The sequence below is a fragment of the Phascolarctos cinereus genome, unplaced genomic scaffold, assembly GCF_003287225.1.
Source record: "Phascolarctos cinereus isolate Bilbo 61053 unplaced genomic scaffold, phaCin_HiC Scaffold_1;HRSCAF=81, whole genome shotgun sequence".
Classification (NCBI taxonomy): domain Eukaryota; kingdom Metazoa; phylum Chordata; class Mammalia; order Diprotodontia; family Phascolarctidae; genus Phascolarctos; species Phascolarctos cinereus.
The window spans coordinates 250,009,706-250,031,510 of NW_027555514.1; the positions used below are offsets into that span (position 1 = coordinate 250,009,706).

The 21,805-nt window shown below is 36.1% G+C and overlaps 1 protein-coding gene across 1 annotated transcript in view; it reads left to right on the forward strand.

The window, feature by feature from the left end:
- The window catches only part of METTL25 (methyltransferase like 25), a 155,481-nt gene that overhangs the window by 61,429 nt on the left and 72,247 nt on the right, over positions 1–21,805 (forward strand). The window contains 1 exon segment of the mRNA XM_020993463.2: positions 21–168. Within this exon segment, the coding sequence (XP_020849122.2) occupies positions 21–168 (148 nt within the window).

Consider the following 21,805-nt stretch of genomic DNA (forward strand, 5'->3'; position numbering starts at 1 on the left):
CTTTTCTTTCTTTGTGAAAGGATTGCATTATGGTGGGTCTGCATACATGTGGGGATCTTGCTCCGAATACTCTTCGGATATTTACATCTAAATCTCAAATCAAAGGAGTTTGCAGCGTTGGCTGTTGCTATCATCTCTTATCTGAAAACTATGAAAAACAGTGCAAAGGTCAGTAATTTTCCTGTGTCCAAATTAAAGATGCAAATAGCTAAAGATTGTTATTTTAGCTTTGGTTAATGACTAACTTTTATTCTCCTTATTCACTTATTTTTAAATTATATCTGGGGTAAAATTTATTTTGCCAGCACTTTTAAGATGTCTTTAAGATTTGATAACTTACTAAAATATTTTCTTTCAGTTCTTTGGTCATTAGAACATTTTAAATTAGTGATAAAAATTATTGCAATCTTAAAATATTTAAACCCAAGTTTTTTTGTTTTTTTTTTGTTTTTTGGTGGGAGTTGCCCACATCACCAATTTTTGTACATAGTAGAACAAGAGTTCTCTAAGATAATGTCATCACTAATGCAGAGTTACAGGTTTTATCTTCACAGCTGAAGATTTTTTTTTATTACCAATGAAATATTGGTATTTTATTCATTAATTAAAAATAATTCTTGATCTGTTGCTTTAATAAGATTTTAAAGATCGATCAAACTGTTTTTATCTATTGAAAATAAGTATAAAATTGATTAAAATTATCTTATTAATATTTTTCCTTATCTAACAAAGCTTAATTGGGTCAGGCAGAAAGTATTTATCATCAATTAAAGAAATCAGACTTTAAAGTAAAATTGGTTAGGAAGAGTGGTGATAGATCAGTGGATTTAAAACTTTATATAACAGTGCCTCTATTTTTTTTTTTTACCAAAAAGTCATTACATCCATGGTTTCTTTCCACAGCACAAGCTATGCAAATCACATTTATTTAAGTAAAAGGTGTAAAGTGTTAGGGAAAAGAACAAGCAAGCATTTATTAAGCATCTACACTTGCTGTGCTAAGTGCTTTAAAGATATTATCTCATTTGATCACATTTATTCTTCACGACAACCTTGTGAGGTAGGTGCTGTTATGATCCCCATTTTATAGTGGAGAAAATTGAGGCAGACAGAAGTTAAGTGACTTACCCAAGGTCACACAGCTAGTAAATGTCTGAGGCCAAATTTGAACTCCGGTTTTCCTGACTTCCTGTCCTGTACTCTATTAACTAAGTCATCAACTGCTTTAATAAAATAAATAAAAGTAAAATTTTGTTTAAATAATATTTATAATGGGAAACAAATCAGTCTCAAAAATACAATGAAACAATATAAGTGCAGTGATATTTATATATTGATGACATTCACAATTTTCATATTCCTAACGTAAGAATAATAACCACAATAGTAGTACCAAGGTAATGGGTAGACTTATTTTTTGGCATAAATTTTCTCAAAATATGATATCATAGATGATATTGTTACAATATCAATTGGTGATTGAAAAAGAATTGTAACAATAACAGCTTCAATAAGAAAGTTCATTTCACATTAACACAGCATTAACAACTAAGAGTAAAAAGAGTGAAATAATAAAAATTACTTTGGTAAATCAGAGAACTCTTTCTTCACCCATAGCCAATATCTAATAAGATTTTTAGGATCAAACATTTGTTACAGCATACTGTCATAAAACAAGTTACTAACTATTCCTTTTCAGATGGAGTAAGACCAAATGTATCGTATTTGTTCATTGAAAATGGATTACTTAACCATTCTTATTTATAAATATCTGGGTCTTTTAAATATATAGACCTCTCAAATGATTACTTTTACTTTCTGCCTTTTCATTTTCAGAGCAACTATTTTGTTTTTCAGTTGGAAAACACATCAAAATGTGATTTTGCAAATTTATTATCCGTATTTCTAAATTTTTCATAGAGCCTCTTTATCTTTCAGGAGCAGAAGTGTGACTTTGAGAACTTTGTATTGATTTGTTTAGAGTTCACAGTTTTTCAAAAATATCTACTAAATATGCGTGTTTAGGAGGTCATTTTTGTTATAAAATGATTTTTTTTCATTTTTATGTTTTGTGCCACTTTGAAAAATGGCAGTTTCTTCTTTGAACTCAGACATCCTTTGAAGTGCTTGGACATGGAGGTTCAAAGTGTTTGCCATAATAGAAAAGTGCTGTATATTCTCTGTCCTTGTATTAGTGCACCATTTTGCAAAGAACTTTTCTTTTCAATGGCCTGTCTGGTCTTTTAGGAAGTTATCACAGCTTGATAACTTGTATATGTTTTCTCATATTTCTCTGCACAAGTGACATAGATGTTAAATTTCTCCAAATTGCATGCAGGACCACATTTTAACTAATGCTCAAGTTTGGTTCTAACATCCATTGGACTTTATCAGTATAGAAGCCAATACTATTTTCCCGTTATGATTTTTATTTTAAAATCCATCAATTATATTGAAAATATCTCTTGATGGGGCCTTATCATCATTAGGTTTGCAAAGTGTCTTCCCTAACATCAGTCTTCACAACATATCATTCTTATGCAATCAGATGAATATCTTTACATCTGTTGCCTCATCCATTCACAGTATAAATAGGTCTTCAATGCATGAGGGCAGTTCTCCTTTTCTGTGTATTCTCTGTAACTGCACACAACCGTCCAAAGCTGGAAGGGGTATATAGGCTTTACCATATTGACAGAAGGGTCCGAAACACACAAAAAGGGTTAAGAACCCCTTATCTCATCTAATCCTTCATTTTACAGGTAAGAGAATTGAAGCTTAAGGGGGAGATGGTGAAGTGATCTTTACCAAGGTCACTAAACTAGTTAATGAAAGAACTTGTACCATAATTTAAGCTCCTTGAGGGCAGAAACTGTTTTTTGCCTTTCTTTGTATCTCCAGGGCTTAGTATAGCGCCTGGTATACAGTAAGTGCTTAACAGATATCCATAGCATCATAAATTTAGAGCTGGGAAGGGATCTTAATTAGAGTTGTCAAAAAATTTAATGGGCTGCCTTTAAAGGTAACGACTTTACCAACACTCAAGGTATTCAGCTGTAGATTGGCTTAGCACTGATTAGTATATTTTAGAGGGTATTCGTGCTTTAGGCCCTTACCTTTGGACTATAGAAAATTCTGTATTCCCTTTCCCCTCCAAGATTCTGGGATGGCCACACTGTGCCACATTGAGTTTTCCTTTCCTATTCATACCCACCTGCCTCTAGTCACTCTTAACTTTGTTTGCTCAGCTGTTTTAAAGTTTGAAATAGGCAATGAAATCCTTTGGGATGTAAATATGAGTTATTAATAGTCTACCACAGTATAGTTGAATTTTTCTTGGTATGCATACTGCTACATTTTATGAAGATATTTGCTGTGTAAACAATATGTGTTGTTTCACATGAATGTGTTTACACAATAGACTGTGGTAGACCATAGAGGTGGTCTGTCATGAAAATGTAAATTTCCAAAAATACCTCAAAGCTCACTGAGCCATTATGAAATACTGAATTTGTAACACGTGTTTTAAAAACTGCTTTTAAATATTTATACTTTAAAAGCTCTTGAAGTAGCCCCTAGAAACAGAGATTAGAAATGGTTCCATTTTTGAACTTTATAGACATGGCATATTTTTCCACGCTTGACTTAACATTACCATATTTAACTTTGATAGTGATGATTATAATGTAATATTTTAAATTCTTGCATGTGAAAATTAGAGAGAAATCTTTCTGATTTGAAAGTAAGATAGAGAAGGGCCATAATTTCCGATAACTCTATGCATTATATTAAGACCATCTGCTCATATAGATAGGTGGCTTAGAACCTATCAGATTATTCAACAGTAGACATTAATAATGGTCAAAATGACTACCATACCATCTTAGTATTTCATTAAAAATACAAAATACTGAGAAGAAAATTTAAAGATTTTACACAGAGGGAATACACTTGTAGGCATCTCAAATCAGCATTTTCCCAAACAGAATTCATTATCTCCTCTCTTTAGAACTTCCCTACTGCTGTAGAGGGAGGACACCGCCACGTTCCCAGTCATCCAGGTTTAAAACCTTGTTGTCATCCTTAACTTCTTATTTTCACTCAGCCTATGTATCCCATCCATTTACCATTCTTGTCATTTCTGCCTTCACAGCAGCTCTCATAGGTACATCCCCTTCTGTCCTTTCACCCAGCCGCCACCCTAGTTCAGGTCCTCATCACCTCTGACCTAGACTTTCAATTTCCTTTAATCCATTCTTCATTCAGCTGCCAAAGTGATTTTCAAGTGTAGGTCTAACCATGTCACCCTTCTCCCTACTCAGTATACTCCATGAAATACAAATTTTACAAATATGAAGATCTTCATAACTTGGACCTTTCCTATCTTTCCTGTCTTCTTCCAGTTTACTCCCCTCCACATAATCTTTGATCTATCAATACTGGTCTCCTTGGTATTCCTCCTACCCGGCACTCTTATCTCTCATCTCCATGGCTTTTCCTCCTCCATCCCCAACGCATGGAATGCTCTGCCTCTTTCACTCTGCCTCTTAGTTTCACACTGTATTTAAGACTCAGCTCAAATCCTACTTGCTGCCTTTTCTGGTTGACCCATTTGCTAGTGCCTTCCCCTCTGATATTACCTTACGTCTACTTTGTCTATATCTTTTATATATCTAGTTATTTGCATTGTCTTCCCCATTAACCATTAGGATGTGAATGCCCTGAAGGCCATTGCCATGTTTTTTGTCTTTCTTTGTACCGCCTGTGCTTAGTACAGTGCCTAGATCGTAGTAACTGACTAGCCTAAATGATAGTTTAATTTTAGTAATGTATGTAAATTGCTGAATTAGAGAAGAATGTAATGATGTAATTTTCTCCGCCTTCAGTCCTGTGTCTGTGGAAATGAAGGGGCTTATAATGGCAATTCAGGAACAGATTGTGGCCATCAGAAATTACAAAAGGGTTAACCTTAAGTAGCCTGGATTATGTAATATAGATTGTACATGTCATTGCTGGCTACAGGAATTTAGCACCTACCAAATGCCTCAGCAGTATACAACTTGAGACCAGACGTATACATCAGAAGCTTGCTACTTTTCATAAAATAAAACAATAAATTCCTTTTACTACAAATGCAGACCTCAAAACAGACTTGAGAATTCAACAAATTAAACTTGTTAAATCGAGACCTTTATCATAGACAGAACTTTGCCTACAATCGTCCAGATATGACATTAGACTAGACCTTAAAACTTAAGAGCAACATACTTTGTAGACGTCGCCATCCCAAATACTCAGTCTCCAGGCCCCATGGAATGAAAGTACAGCCACTGAAGAGACGTAGATCCTGGACTGTGTTGCATGAGGAACATAGACAAGGCCATTTAGGTTGGATTGCAGAGTGTGGGAAGGGAAGTAATGTCCAATGAGGTTGGAACCAACTTGTGCAAAACTCTAAAAGCTAATCATAGGAGTTTGGGTTTTTTTGTTTTGTTTTGTTTTTGTTTGTTTTGTTTTTCCCCCTTGAGATTGTAGGGAGCTACTGAAATTGATTGATCAAAGGAATGACATCACCAACTCTGCACTTAAGGAACCCTACTTTGGCAGAATTGTCATAGGATGAACTAAAGTAGTAAGAAACCTGAGACAGAGAAATCATCAAGGAGGTTGTTTCTGAGACCTGGATTAACATGGTAGGATACCAGAGATGTCATGGAGTAGAAACGGCAAGCTTTGGCAGCTGATTACTCTGAGAATATTTTGAAAGGAGGAGAAGTATTGTAATAAGAAGGATAAACAGATGATGCTTGTCACGTAATGTTGAAAGACTTCAACACTGTGTCATCAAGCTTGTCCTAAGAGAAAATGGTACCCAAAGCAGGAGATAAAAATATCTAGATTTACTTGGCATTTATATCTTTTGTTTTCAGACTTATGTGAACTGAATGGCATGAATTGGTTTCCTTAGGACCTGATTATCCACAGATTTATGGAATGCTGAGGTTCCAGATCCAAGGAACTGATAAAACAGATCCTGGACTCCCTCCAGCTGTACCAGCTCATCAGCCTAGGACCAAAATAGATTTCTAGCTTTTTGTTCGTTTTTTTTTTCTTGATAATTAATTTGTTTTTAGTTTTCAACATTCATCTCCATAAGATTTTGAGTTTTAAATTTTCTCCCCCTCTCACTCCTCCCCCCATCCCAAGAGGGCATGCAATCTGATATAGGCTGTACTTATACATCCATGTTGAACATATTTTCCCATTAGTTATGATGTAAAGAACAATTAGAACTAAAAGGAGGAACCACAAGAATGAAGCAATAAAACAAAACAACAAAGGAAAAGAATAGCAAATAGTATGCTTCCATCTGCATTCAGACTCCATGGTTCTTTCTCTGGACATGGGTAGCAATTTCCATCATGAGTCTTTTGGAGTTGTCTTAAGATTCGTGCATTGCTATGAAGAGTTAAGTCACTCATCCCACAATGTGGCTATGACTGTGTGCAGTGTTCTACGGGTTTTTGCTCTGCATCACAGTTCATGCAAATCTTTCCAGGTTTTTTTTTTTTAAGTCAGCCTGCTCATCATTTCTTATAGCACAATAGTATTCCATTACATTCATATACCACAACTTGTTCAGCCATTTCCCAGTTTATGGGCATCCCCTCAATTTGTAATTCTTTTTTTTTTTTCTTGGCTAGGTAGTGGGGTTAAGTGACTTGCCCAGGGTCACACAGCTAGTAAGTGTCAAGTGTTGGAGGCCAGATTTGAACTCAGGTCCTCCTGACTCCAGAGCTGCTGCTCTATCTACTGTACCACCTAGCTGCCCCTCAATTTCCAATTCTTGTCCATCATGAAAAGAGTTGCTATAAATATTTTTTACATGTGGGTCTTTTCCCCATTTTTATGATCTCTTTGGGTTACAGACCTAGAAGTGGTATTGCTGGGTCAAAGAGTATGCACAATTTTATAGCCCTTTGGGCATAGTTCCAAATTGCTTTCCAAAGTGGTTGGATCATTTCACAACTCCACCAACAATGCATTAGTGTTCCAATTTTCCTATATCTTCTCCAACATTTATCCTTGTCCTGTTTTGTCATGTTGGCCAGTCTGAGAGGTGTGATGTGGTACCGCAGAGTCGTTTTGATTTGCATTTCTCTAATCGATAGTGATTTAGAACATTTTTTCATATGACTATAGATAGATTTAGTTTCTTCCTCTGAAAACTGCTTATTCATATCCTCTGACCATTTACCAGTTGGGGAATGACTTGTATTCTTATAAATTTGACTCATTTCTCTACATATTTTAGAAATGAGGCCCTTATCAGAGAGACTGGTTGTAAAAATTCTTTCCCTAGCTTTTTGTTGTTGTTGTTCAATGATGTCTAACTCATGGGCCATAGCATGCCAGACCCTTCTATCCTTCACTATATCTGGAAGTCTGTCTAGCTTTACTCATCTTTGTTATATTGGGACATCAAAGCTGACAAGAAAGCCAGAACTAATTAAGGCAAACTATTAAGACTTAAACACACACACACACACACACACACACACACACACACACAGAGCTTCTGACTTGTCCAGTGAATTGAATTGAATTGACTTTGCACCTATCATTTAAATGCCTTCTTTTCTAACATATGATATAAATGGATGTAATTTACATGAATTTAAAAAAAAAAGCTATCATGCTTAACTTCATCTTTAACATGTTAAAGCCAGGAAGAAGTTCCACAGTATCAATTTTTCTTCAAGATACTCATTGTCTAAAGTTGTTTGCCTTTCTCAAAGAACTTGCTAAAGCCTCCATACAGTAATGGTATACAGGAAAATGGGACCGAAACCACATTTAAATCTGTCTCATGGAATAAAATTCACACTTGTACAGTAACCATGATAATTGTGGTTTCAGAGCAAATTAAGGAATTTTTAATTGAAACATCATCGAAACAAATAAACAAGAAATTACCTGAACAGCTAAGAATGGGTGTCCAATGCAAAATAAAAAGTCTACAATACTTCTCAAAGACAGTTATTGTCACATTTTTGACAGAACATTCAAACAAGGAATGACTGTTCAGTTATAACTCTGCCTCAGGAGTTACTCTATATAACACTTGGTTTAGGAGTCCTCAGTTGTCCCCAAAACTGAATTTATTTGTAGCACCCTTTTGAAAACAAAGTATGCCTTCTCTTGAATCCTTTACATTTCCTTTCATTATATTTACAAGCTTTTAAAAGTTAGAAGTTAATAAGTTCATTGAGAGTTTTTATTTATCTGGCTTAAGAGTCCCAAGACTCCCGTTTCCCTGTAAGAAATCTGCAGGATACACAGTTTCTAAATGGGCATTCATTTCTTGAATCCAGGTTGAGACTGTACTCACGATGGCACTGCTGAAAGTATTTTTAAAATTCTTTAATGAATAACGACAAAAAATCAAAATGAGGTGTCATGGCCAAAGAATTCATTACTGAGGTAGGCCTGTTTGTGCTGTGACAATACATATAACATGTTCTGCTGCTGGGACCATCCAGAAAGTCTTTGAAGGAGCAATCAAAGCACCTACTATGTTCCAGGCACTATACTAAGTGCTGGAGATACAGATATGAAAAAGATAATCCTTGCCCTCAAGGAGCTTACAGTCTAATTTGTGAAGAAGAGGGTGGTCATGATGGAGACTCCAAAGAAGTCCAGAAGAGCGTAGCCCAATGGGAAATGAAGAGATAGTTGGCCTGATTCTTCTTCCTGTCAAAAGTTGCACTCTTAAGGCATAGCCTTGGAGAACTAAGGATCATTTCACATCACGATAAGATGACTGACTAAAACTTTGATATCCAAAGAACAATAATTTACCTTTTTCCTAAACTCTTCCCCTCTTTTGAACTTTCATCTATATCATAGAGGGCACCATCATCTTCCCACACACCCAAGCACAATCTAGGTGATCTACCTAACTCCTTGCTATCTCTCACCCCACCCTCCAGCCCCAGCCCCATGTCTAATCTGTTGCCAAGTCTTGTAGAGGAGGGAATAGTGAGTGAAAGAAGACCAGAACTAGATGGTAAAAGTCCTTACATGTTAGAATCAGGATTTAACATTAAATACTATATATAATAATTGCATTCTATACAATTGCATCTGCTCATTATATAAAGCCCATAACCTTTGGGATCCAGCTCACCTCTCCACACTTTTTTCATAATATTACTCTTCATGCCTGCTGTTTTCTGGCCTAATTGTGTACTTGCTGTTCTGTGACTTAGGATTCTGCCTCGACTTCTGTATATGTTGCCCTACGTGTCTAGATTTCTCTCTCCCTCCTCTCTACCACTTCTGAGAATCCTTAGCTTCCTTGGAGGCTCAGATCAGGTGCTATCTCCTGTAAGAGTCACTTCCTGACCCCCCTACTTACTTGTCTTCTTTTTTCCATACTATTATTTTGTATTTACTTCCCTGTTTAATGCCGTATTCACTCTATAGAATGTAAGTCTTTGAGGGCAGAGACTTTTGAACAAATTTTATCTTTTTATCCTTAACACCTAGCCCAGAACCTTTCAGTAAAAGCTTGTATTCAATTACCTTCTGCTCCAGTGGGGCTTTTTGAATTGGGAAATTACTTGGTCACACAGGCTCATTAAGAAGGTTATCTAGTCTGCTAAGTGAAATAGCTTTTGAAAATGAGAAAGAAGAGGCCATTAAGAAGATTATTAAAATACTAGGGGAGGGGTAATGAGAGCCTGACCTAAACTAAGGTGGTGGCTATATTTATGGAGTACATAGGGAATGGATTAAAGAAATATTAAAAATAATTTGGTTATTAGGTAATAGGCAATTAGAGGAAGAATCAAAGATGTCCCTGAAGTTTCAAGCTTGGCAGACTGGGAGCATGATGGCAAAATCAAGAGAAATAGAGAATTGGGATGCTTGGCATGCTGAAGGAGATGATGATGTATTCACTTTTGGAAACACTGAGTTTACCATCTAAATTTAAGTTACCATCTAAACATTCAGGTGAAGATGGCTATAAAGCAATTGAAAATGTGGGACTAGAGCTTAGGGAACAGTGATAAATTACAGAGATTTTTGGAGTCATCTCTAAAGAATTGGTCATTGAATCCGTAGTTGTAGAAGTCATTGCCAAAGGACAGAATATAGAGACAGAAGGGAAGAATGCTCAGGACAGAGCCTTAGGGGACAGTCCTTCTTAGTAGTTGAGAAGAAAGAGATGGATTGTAGGAGACTCACAAAGAATGGTCACGCAATTGAGGAGAGTCATGAGCATTCAGTATCATAAAGCCAAGGAAGAAAGATAAGAACTAGAGTTTATTGGGAGTAGAAGTTGACCCTTCTGGCCAGATATGAGAAATGTTGCACAGGTATAATGGCAACCAGTTGAATTTATGACATGAAGGGGAAGAAATAAATCAATGATGACTCCAAGATTTTGAGCCTAAGTGACTGAGAGGATAGTACTGTCAATGACAGAAATAAAAAAGTCAGGGAAATAAATAGTTATTAGAGGGAAGATAAAGAATTCAGTTTTAGACTTAATGTTGGTGCAGTGTCCAGTGTGCACTGTCTAGCAGACACTGGGAAATGAGTGCCTGAAGCTTTGGGAGCAATTGAGGTTTCAAATGTAGGTATGGGAGCTACATACATAAAAAGGGCAAGAGTGTGAAAAGAAGAGTTCCAAGGACAGAACTTTATATAAAATACATTAAAAATTAAGAAACTTAAATGATGTCTAAATGTCCTTCTATCTGGAAAATTCTATGAGTCAATGAAATTCTTGTTTTAATTTGTTTTAAAGATTCTCTATAAAATACAAACCGGGATCTTTCCAATTAAACCCAGCTCACTAACAATAAGGAATTATACGAAGAACATTTTGTAGCTTATTTAACATAATAGAGAGGTATCTTTTCAAATAATTCTACATATACAAGCACTAAAAGTAATACAATGTTCCAATAAAATCCAAAAAGTAGTGTTAAAGAACTTCCTAAAAGCTTAACCCTATTTTTTGAATTAGGAAATTTCTCGCTATTTTTTTATTATTTTATTACCATATGCGCAGAACTTGGGTTCTTGTACTTGGAAGTATCGACTAATTATAAAGTGGATACTGAACTAATCCAGTCTTGGCAGAACAATGTTTCTTTTCTTTTGAATTTGAACAGTATGTTTCTTTAAAGTGTAAAGGTTCCTGAATTACTTTTATGACCTGTGCCCTTGTCTGCTCTGGCTTTTACGAATTGTGAAAATACAAGTTTTGAGATAGAGGAAAAAAAATTCCCTTCTCCCTTCTCCCTTCCCTTTCCCCATTACACTTCTATTCATTATTCTTTCCTTGATTTTCAATTGTATTGACCACCACACAATGAAGTGAATTCTGGAAAACATGTCTCTAAGATTACTGAGAACGAAAGGGAACAAACTAACTCCATCTGGTAGTGAAGTTTGAGTAACATAGAGCTAATCAAGAGGGAACCGTTGCAGAAAACCATTGGGAAGGCCCTGGTGGCCATTTTATGCTGTGAAAGACACATGTGAGGATATACATTTTCAGGCTGAAAATCATATTTTTCTTGAAAGTAAAAGAAACACATTTGTTAGTACTATTAAAAATTACTTTCCCTATTATAGCAAGTTAAGGTAGCATAATCAAAAGACATCTAGAATCATATAATAGTGGTTCTTTAATAAGCCTCAAAAGGATCTTGGAAGGAATAACATGGAATAATTGCGAGACTAGTAGTGACAATGTTCACCTACATCCTTTACGGAAAAATAAATATGTTTCTCTCACAGGATTTCTTTACATTTCCTATAACCTCATTAAATCTGGACTATACTAAAAAAATCAACTGGTGGGCAAAACTAAGGCCAACTTTTTTTTTTACCTTAATGAAACTAATAAATTCCCTTCCCATTGCAACTACTGAGGTAAAGGGAAAAATGAAATAAAAAACTACTTCTACACCTAAGTTGCTTGGAAGTAGCCATTAAAACAGTTTCCCATTGCAACTACTGAGGTAAAGGGAAAATGAAATAAAAAACTACTTCTACACCTAAGTTGCTTGGAAGTAGCCATTAAAACAGTTTAGAAAATGATTAGCACCTATTGGTTACATATTTAGTGATATTACAGACATTTAAAGTTGGTTCAGAGTTATATTTAAACTTATTACCTTGGATTCTTTTCATAATTCGGGAATGGTTTACATATAAAATAGTCTTTGTCAATTACACATTATCCTCTTTCCCATGCTTATACTTGCTTTTAATATTACAGAGTATGGAAGCTTTTTTGCTTTTGTTAATTGGTAGTGGGCATTGTAATGGGGTCAAGAATGCGCAGGTAGGTGGTGCAGTGGATAAAGTTCTGGGTCTGTAGTTGAGTTCAGATCTGACCTCAGACACTTGCTAGTTGCGTGACCTGAGCAAGTCATTTAACCCTATTTGCCTCAGTTTCCTCATCTGTAAAATGAGGTGAAGAAGCAAATGGCAAACCACTTCAGTATCTTTGCCAAGCGTGGTGGGTAAAAGATGAAATGACTGAGGAAAATAAAGGTTCAGTCTTCTGAGCATATCAGTTTATTAAGTAATCCATGCCAGGTGCCTAACAAATTGGGACCAGACCTCCTCAGCTTAGGTCTGGACCCCAGATACAGGAAGAAACAGACTTTTATACGTTAAAAACAATCAAATAAAGCCAATTAATTGAAAGGAAATAATGTAACATTAGGTGATCTGATTTCTAATTGGAGGCGAGATTAGGGACTTTCCAAATTAGGAGGAGAAAGCAAACAGGTACAGTTCCCTGAATTCAGAAACAAAGGTGTCCCACTCCCAGCAAGTGTCTGTATTTAACCAAAGGAACATGGAAACCATAACTGATTGACCAATATGGGGCCAGTTTTCAGATAAGACATAGGGGTTGCTTGAGATATATAATTGTGCAAAAATTCCTTGCATCAATCTTTGGATCTGACTGAGTTTCTGGTCAGCATAACCTAGGTCCCTGGTTAAATATCTTTAAGCATCAGGGAGATCCAGTTTCCCAGCCATACAAAGCTAAGTTCAAACAATGCAGTAAGATTTTCTCCTGATTCCCACAGTTGAATAAAGTTTTCTCACAAGACAAAAATTGTACTAACTCCACAAGTAAATAGAAATGGAACTGAGCTAGTTTCAAAACTGAGTCACAAGATGTAGTCAGTGTGGTCCACTCAGTTCTCACAATTAACTACTTGCTGTCCTAATCCATTCAATTCCCTCTATTTTCCTTGCAAGAAAACCCCAAATAAGGTCACAGAGAAAACAACTGAACAACGATGGGTTGAGAGCAGATAATCTTTTGAAATTATCTAAAGTTTCAGAATATGAGAGAAATGAATCGTAGATTTGTTCCAAGTGTAAGTATATTGAGAATAAATTGCTATAACCGCACTTTTTATATAGTGTAGGCCATTTAAATGGAAATTTAAAGAAGTTTCAGTGAGAATTTCTGTGCCTTCAAATGTAGTACATAATTAGTAATGTCATTGTGGGTGGAGCATGAAATTATTTTATATTAACTGGGTTTCACTGGTTGAGGAGTTTCTATATAGGAAAGGATACTATGCAGTGTGAATGGGCTGTTTCAGAAATGGGAGTTACCTCCTAAATCTTGATCTCTAGCCCTGACTCTGAGCTCTGGACCCACACTTTCCAACTATTATGAAACATTAATCTGGATATCTCACCAACTCATAAAAGTCAGTGGCTAAAAAAAAAAAATTATTCTCTTTCTTCCTAAAACTTTCTTCTGATTTCACTATTTCTGCCACCCATTGTTTCCAAATTACAATATTGTTGTTGATCCTTCCCTCTCCATCACCTCTCTTACCCATTCAGTTCTCCAGTCTTGTTGATTCTACTTCTATCTCCTCTTTTTTCTGTCTTCATACAGACACTGGATAATAGATATATAGCTAGGAGGTACCTTAGCAGCCATGAATCCAACTAAGAAATGTGAGGCACAGAGGGGTTAAGTGCCTTGCTTGGGGTCACTCAGCTAATGAGTTTCTGAAGTGGTGTTTGAATCTAGGTCTTCCTGACTCCAAATCCCATACCCCTGTCCACTATACCATGCCGCTTCCTTAATTACTGTAAATCTCTCTTATGGCAGTTTAGTCTTCTGTTCTCTTCTGGCATCCAATCAATGATTAATTTCATAGCCAGATTTATCTCAAATATGCAGTGGATCTGTTTATGTTCCCACTGTATTCCAAAATCTATAGTGTCTTCCTATTGCTTCCCAAGGACAACTAAATGCTCTTGCCTTGGCATTCTGGGCTGTCTACACTTTGAAGCCACCTTCCCATTCTAACCCTATCCTTTATCTCGTACAGCCTCCCGTCTGTAAGCTGTACACTGTAGCCAAGTGGGGCAACTTACTGTCCCTGATTTCAGTCTTTGCCTTCATGCATGCAATTTCCTATGTGTGTTATAGCCTTCCTCTGACTTCTTATCTCTCTGGAGGTGATAATAATGAACACTTAACTCACAGGAGGACAGCTAGATGGTGCAGTGGAAAGAGCAATGGGCCTGGTGTCAGGAACACCTGAGTTCAAATCCTGCTTCAGACACGTGTCAGCTTCAAGTCACTTAATCCTGTTTGCCTCAGTTTCTTCATCTGTAAAATGAGCTGGTGAAGGAAATGGCAAACCACTCCAAAGAAAACTCCAAATGGGGTTACAAAGAGTCGGACACAACTGAAATGACCGAACAGAAACAATAACAAAACTCACAGAATTGTCGTGACAGTCAAATGAAGTAACATATAGTGCTTTGCAAGCTTTAAAGTGCTATGTTACTATCATTATTATTGGAAGCCAGATAAACTCATTAAATGCAAATCAAACATGTGAAACAAGAATTGTGTGGCAACCTAGGAAATTTCAGTTGTATTAATACTAATACATTTTAGAAAATAATCATAAGAGGCCACCCAGAAGATAGAGATGAATTTCTGAGATTACCGTTACAGCCCAATCAGTCTAGTTTTTCTCCTTAGGAAAATAGTTTATGTCTCCATCCTTTAAAAAGACTGTAATTTAAATAAGATTACACCAAGGGCTGTAGATTCTCCTCAGGCCATTCTAAGGTAATAAGCCACATGCACTCTGAAAACTGTCTTGTTTATGGAAAGTGTCTGATTAAGTACTGGCCTGATTGTATAGGCAGTGTTGTATAATTAAAACCAGATCACCTATATTATGAAAATAATGAATGGCACATGGCATTTTTAGCAATATTTGGAAATACATAAATCAATTAGTGTATTTCCACTTTGGTTAAAAATAAATCTAGCCATTTGAATGTAGAGAATGCTTTCTGAGTGGGGAAAAAAGGTAGGATAGACCATATGTGGCCCTAAAGACTAATTTTAACAGCACTACCAGAACTTTTACATCCAAAAGAATGGTGTCACCTTCAGAGTAATCACCTTGTGAAGCGATATTCCTTTGATGATGTCACCACTTTACAAAATATTGGCATTTTTTTATTTGCATTCCAGGCATTCTTTTATAATATCCTCAATGGGAGTTAAATTTTCATCCTTTGAGAGTAGGCTTGACTTTTTCAGAGCAACCAGAGGTTATCCAGAATCAGGTTCAATAAATGAGGAAGTTAAACAAGCTGGGTAATGCCATTTTAAGACAGCAACAAGTGCTTATAATAATGAGAAGTACTCTGAAGTTGAAAAAAAAATTATATATCTATATACATAATATATATATATATATATATATACACACACACATATATATACTCAGTATACCTACATATATATATATATATAGATATGCTCACATATTATACATCTGTATTGTGTGTATGTGTGTGTGTGTGTGTGTGTGTGTGTGTGCGTGTGCGTGTGCGCGCACATACACATAATCTCCTTTGAGCCCCACACCTATACCATTAGGTAAGTAATACAGGCATTCTGACCCTCATTTTGTAGAGGACGACACAGAAGCTCATGTATATTAAGTAATTTGCCCATGGTTGTTTGGCCACTAAATGTCAAAAATGGTGTTTGAATCCAGGTCTTCATGGATAAATGCCTATCACTTAATACAGTGTACCACAGTTCCACTTAATTAATGTGATTGATTTTCTTGTGTCATTTGTGAATTGTCTCCAAAGGCAATTCCAAAGATGTCCTGAGTAAGAGCCATCATTGGAATAAATGTAGTAGAGTGGAAAGTACGCTGACTTTGGGGATTAGAGGGAATAGGTTGAAGTCCTGTCAGGACAGTACAATATTAGTTTCTTCATCTGTAAAACGAAGGAGTTGGATTTGATGTTTCCTGAGAATCCTGCCAGTTCCACCTCTATGAGTGATCTTGTGATCCTTAGTGAAAAGTCTCCAAATGTGAAATTTGAATGACATCTCTCATTCTTTATTTATTAGTTCTGGTACATTTGTCCATATTCCATTTCACTACTTTGTAGGAAATCCACATATATTAATTAACCTTTATGCCCAAAACAGCAACTTCAAAATTGCCAGTGTAGCAAAAACATTCTTAGGATCAATGCAATTTATTGTCATAAATAGCCGAGTCCAGTTTATGCCATCTGTGAATTTCCTGCTGCCTTTGTTTCTCTTTTCCATTTCTGTTCTCCTTCCTTTCCACCATTTTTCTGCGTATTACCACCTCCACTAAAGATTGGAATGGCTTGATGCATTAAGTTCAACATTCTTTTCCCACTGTTTATTAATATCAACTCTAAACAGAATGACAGCTAACCACCAGAATGCATAACCGCTTGGGTTTCATCTGTTAGGTTCTGAATATCTAAGTTCAGTGTTCTTTCCAATATCCCAATCTGCTTTTTTTTCCAAGCCTTGGACCAATGCATGAATGTCTCCCTGGGTGTCTCTCAGGTAACATTTAGATCCATGGCTTGCTTGAGAGTATGTCTGCTGAACTCTTCGCTCCAGTTTACAGGTCCCAAATCATTGTATAAAATTCTGTCCTCTATTTCTCTGTATCAACATTATGGGTTTTAAACTGCAGTATAGAACATTTATACAGCTGCTGATGTTTCCTAGAGGTGGCCAGATGCCACTAGTTTATAATAATATTATTGGTACAAGGTCTTTTATTTCAGCCAAAATATTCCTGTAGGATAGAGAAGGACAAATGTGTAGAAGTCAGTGCAGGATCATTAAGATTACACATAGAGCAGCATTGTCCTTAAGAGAGTATACCAGATTTCTAAATTGTCAGACACAAATTACATTTTTATAGATTCATGCTGGTCTCCATGAAGCTATTTTGCTTAAAAAAAATTTTGAGCATCTGTTATTCTTTCTGTTAATATTTTAATGCATGATTCCTTTTAATTTCTTTTCATTTTTAACCTGAGTTTCTAATACAATAGAGGGTTTTTTTTCCTCCTGATAAAGGTCATGAAGGTGATAATTTTGTTGTTGTTTTGGTTTGAATTTAGCTATTTGTAGGGTAGTTGTTAAGAACCAGCCTCAAGGCCTGGAACACTTGGGTTCAAGTCCAGTTTATGACACATTCTGGCATTGTAACCCTGGGCAAGTCAGTTATTTGGTCAGTATGCTAGGCACCTCCCTAAGAAAATAAATTGCAGAAGAGGTGACGGCCTGCATTGGTAGAGAGAGAGAGAGAGATTCCTCAACCAATAGTGCCCTATACCAATAAAATTACTCATCCACTTCCTGTCCCCATATTCAGTTGTTAGGAAACAACCAAATCCAATCATGTGGTTTAATCATTTGAACTGTGTGCTCACTGTGCTGGTCTAATTAGGCACTCTATTTCCTTTCATACCTACCTTTTGATTCCATCAGAGAAAGCTATATTTTCTGAATATGACATATTTTTTACTAACATTTATTGAACATATACTATGCACAGGGTGCTATACCAACTGATTTGGGGAATAGTCCAGAGAAAAGTAAGAGAAAGACCATATTCTTGTGGAGGTATAGTAAGATTTTCTGTCATTAGCTAGAATTGTCTTTCTAGAGTTTGCTTTTTAACTGAGTTTTTTTAATGGTGACAGTAAAGACAAGGCATTAAGATTCTCATTTGTCCTAGCCTCTTCAAATGGATTTTCCCCCTATCGCATGTGTCAAACTAGGGCTTAATAAGCATAGTGAGATTTTTTTTTCTCTGCATATCAGGGATTGGTTGAAAGATCTTAACAGTATAAATTCAATCACTTTTAAGATGTATCTTCAACTATTGAACTTTCATGCATTTTACGAAGTACAGAGCATTTTTTTTAATATGGGGTAACTTTTTTCCAGACTTTCTAAGCTCATATCAAAGTTTTCAAGTAATTTCAGATGTGTCTTTTTTAAGGGGTGGCAGGGGAGGAAGGGTTCTTTGTTCAAATGTATTCATTTTAATAAAATTTAAAGAATTATGTCTCCACAACAGAACTTTTTTTTAAAAGGTTTCTTGTACATCCAGTTATGTTTTAACATACATATTACTGCTTTTCCAGATTGTTAAATTAGCCTAGGGCTGTATCTGTTCTTTTTGTCAAAATGATATGTTTTTTTTTTTTAATTTCCCCTAGCATCTTGCTGATACTATTCCTGGGGCCTATTATGTTTACATGTAGCTAGCTTTATTTCTTTGTGAAAAATGCATTGAGTATGGCCATCATTTGGTACCAGCTTTATTTTCAATATTTTGTTTATTTTTTATATTTGTGCCAGTTTTTTTCCTTTCCTAGATTTTTGCCTCTTTTTTTACTGGCAAACAGAGAAGACTAGCCGAAGTGCCTTTAACATATTCAAAAATATCCCTAAGGACTTCATAGTTCTTGGATTCTACAATAAATCCCTCCATAAACACATATTGTCATGCCAAAATTATAATAAGTTGATACAGTAATGTGGAGACATTTGTGTGTTGCTATCAACTTACTTCGTAGGAACTATTCATACAGGTGAGATTACATTTGTCCTCATCCTCAGAAGATGAATGAATTATTACCCCAAGGACATTAAAGAACTTCAATTAGGCCAGACATTGTTTTGTAATGCAGAGTGTTTGATTTGGCATTAGAGAGCGTCAGTTCAAATTTCGTATTTGGTCCTTGCTGTTCAAGACAATGGACAAGTCTAATTAATCTCAAGGTAGATCAAATTCCTCCTCTGGAAAAAGGGGATAATAATGATTAAATTATCTACTACACTAGGCTGTTATGACAATATTTGAAACCTGAAAACACTAGAAATGTGAATTAGAACTCTTACTTCCAGGCACATAATGCCAACTTAGAAAAGTAAGACAATCAGGGAAAAGTTTGTTTGCTCTTCCTTCAGTTAAGTAGCAATTCAGTAAACATAAATTGATGCCTTGTTATGTGTAGGACACAATGTTACTTGCTGTGGGAAACAGAGATAAGAATAGGCGTACTCCCTGTTCTCAAGAAGGTGTGTATGGAAGTGTAACCCCCACTTTGAACTTGCTCCCCTAATTTCCATTCACCCTGGCAGGTGTGGTTCCCTGGGAGCAGCTGATTATCCTTCCTTTTACGGTTGTAGGGGTATCCCTAAGGTATTAGAGGTTTCCTAAACTGTTGCTCTTGAGCCCCCATCTAATATGTTCCCCATTGATTATCAGATAGCCCAACTTAATTAGCTTTTAGAAAGAAGCTTTTATTAATATAACAGTTGACAAGAAAATTATGGGACACACTCTCCTGCAAGTATATACCATATCTAGAGAAAAGGAGGCTCCAGCTTAGGGAGAATTAGTAGCAAAGAAGTAACTCATATATCTTGGTTTAATGGGATTCTTTTTCTCCCTTTGTGGGATCCTCATGAAGCTCTCCCAGTGTGTAGTTCTCTCCTGTACTCAGAGGATCACTACCCTCTTGGAATCCTGACAGTGCCTTTTCTCAGGCTGTCTAGTTTGTCTTCAGTGTGTCTCTAAGCTCCTGATAATACATTGGCCATCAATTACTGCTGTTCCTATGGCATTACTGCTGACACTGAGTCCAAATCTTCCATCCTTTTGAATTTCGCAAAATCATCTTCTGGTGAAAGGGGCAGATAAGAAAGAAGGGCTTTCTCAGGTTACAGGTGCAAAATTGTGCCTCTTCAAAACAGGCCTTCCTCTGATACACAGGTGTGTCTGATTAGTTCAGCTAATCCCAACACATTGTCTGTGTATTTCCGTCATTCTGACAGTGGATCAAAAGCACTTCACCCCTAGTTATTTAAGGACTTGTTCATACCTAGTTTATGTCTCTGAAGATTGATTGTTCAATAGAACAGCCATCCAGAACTTATCTTCTAGAACTTATTCACACCTATACTTTGATCCAATCAAGAAGTGTTAGCCTTTTGGGATAGTATGGAGCCCAGCTTTTAATATAGCGCACACACACACACACAAGAATGCATAACAAAATTAAATAAGTGCTACAAGACATACACAGTCTTGGGTTACAAATGAGGATCAATCAATCAGCATTTTTTTTCATTTTCTAAATAAGTTTTTATTGATATCTTTTTTTCCCCATCACCATAATTTTCCCCAGTTTCACTCCCCTTCGTCATCCCAGAGAGTCATCCATATGACAAATAAGATTTTTTTAAGATTAAAAAAAAGAGGAAAAGAAGAAAGGAAAAAAAAAATCAGCATAACTGATCAATACATGGAAAAAGTCTAAAAATATGTGAGATGTGCAATATTTATAAATCTCCTGTGTCTGCAAAGAGGTGGGGGTGTCTTTTCATATATCTTCTTTGGAGCCATGGTTCTTTTCTGTAATTTTGCAATGTTCGCTTTTTTGTGGTTGTGGTTCTTTCTCTCTGCATCGTTGTTGTCATCGTGTATATTTTTCCTTGGTTCCACTTAATTCACTCTGCATCCATTCATGTAGATTCATTATGTTTATCACTTCTTACAGTACAGTGATATTCCATTGCATTCATGTACCATGATTGTTTATCCATTCCATAGTTAATGGGCATCTACTCTATTTTCACTTCTTTGCTATCATAAAACAGTTATATTATGAATTTCTTATCAGTAGCCACTTTGGAATATAAACCTAGTAATAGAATCTCTGGGTCAAGAGTTATGACCCAGAGGTTGACATTTTAGTCACCTTTATTCTCATAATTCCAATTTAATTTCCCAAAAGTGCTGATTCATGGCTCCATCAGTGTGCCTGTCCTCCCAGATTCCTCCAACATTGACTATTTCCATTCTTTCTCATATTTGCCGATTTGCAGGGTGTGATATGAAACCTCAGGATTGTTTTGATTTGTATCTCTCTTATTATTAGTGATTTTTAGCATTCTTTTATATGACTCTTAACAGTTTGTAATTCTTTTGAAATCTTTATTCATATCCTTTGACCACTTATCTATTGGAGAATGGCTTTTGGGTCTTTATATACAGAAAACTATATATGTACATCCATATCTACATAGGTGCGTTCGCCATGTGAGGGGTGGGGTGTGTGAGAGAGAGCAAGCGTTTATTAAGCATCTGTTATGTGTCAGGTACTATGCTAGGCCTTGATGATATGAAGACAATCCTTGGACATCAAGAAACTAACATTCTGCTAGTAACAACCACGCACACACACACATATACATACACATATTTATACAAACTAAATGCAAGATAATTGGCAGGACGAGTCATGAGGGGGTCAGAGAAATTGCTCAAGATAAGCATCACGTATTAGGTAACACAAGTTAAGCTTTGATGGAAGCTAGGATTTCCAA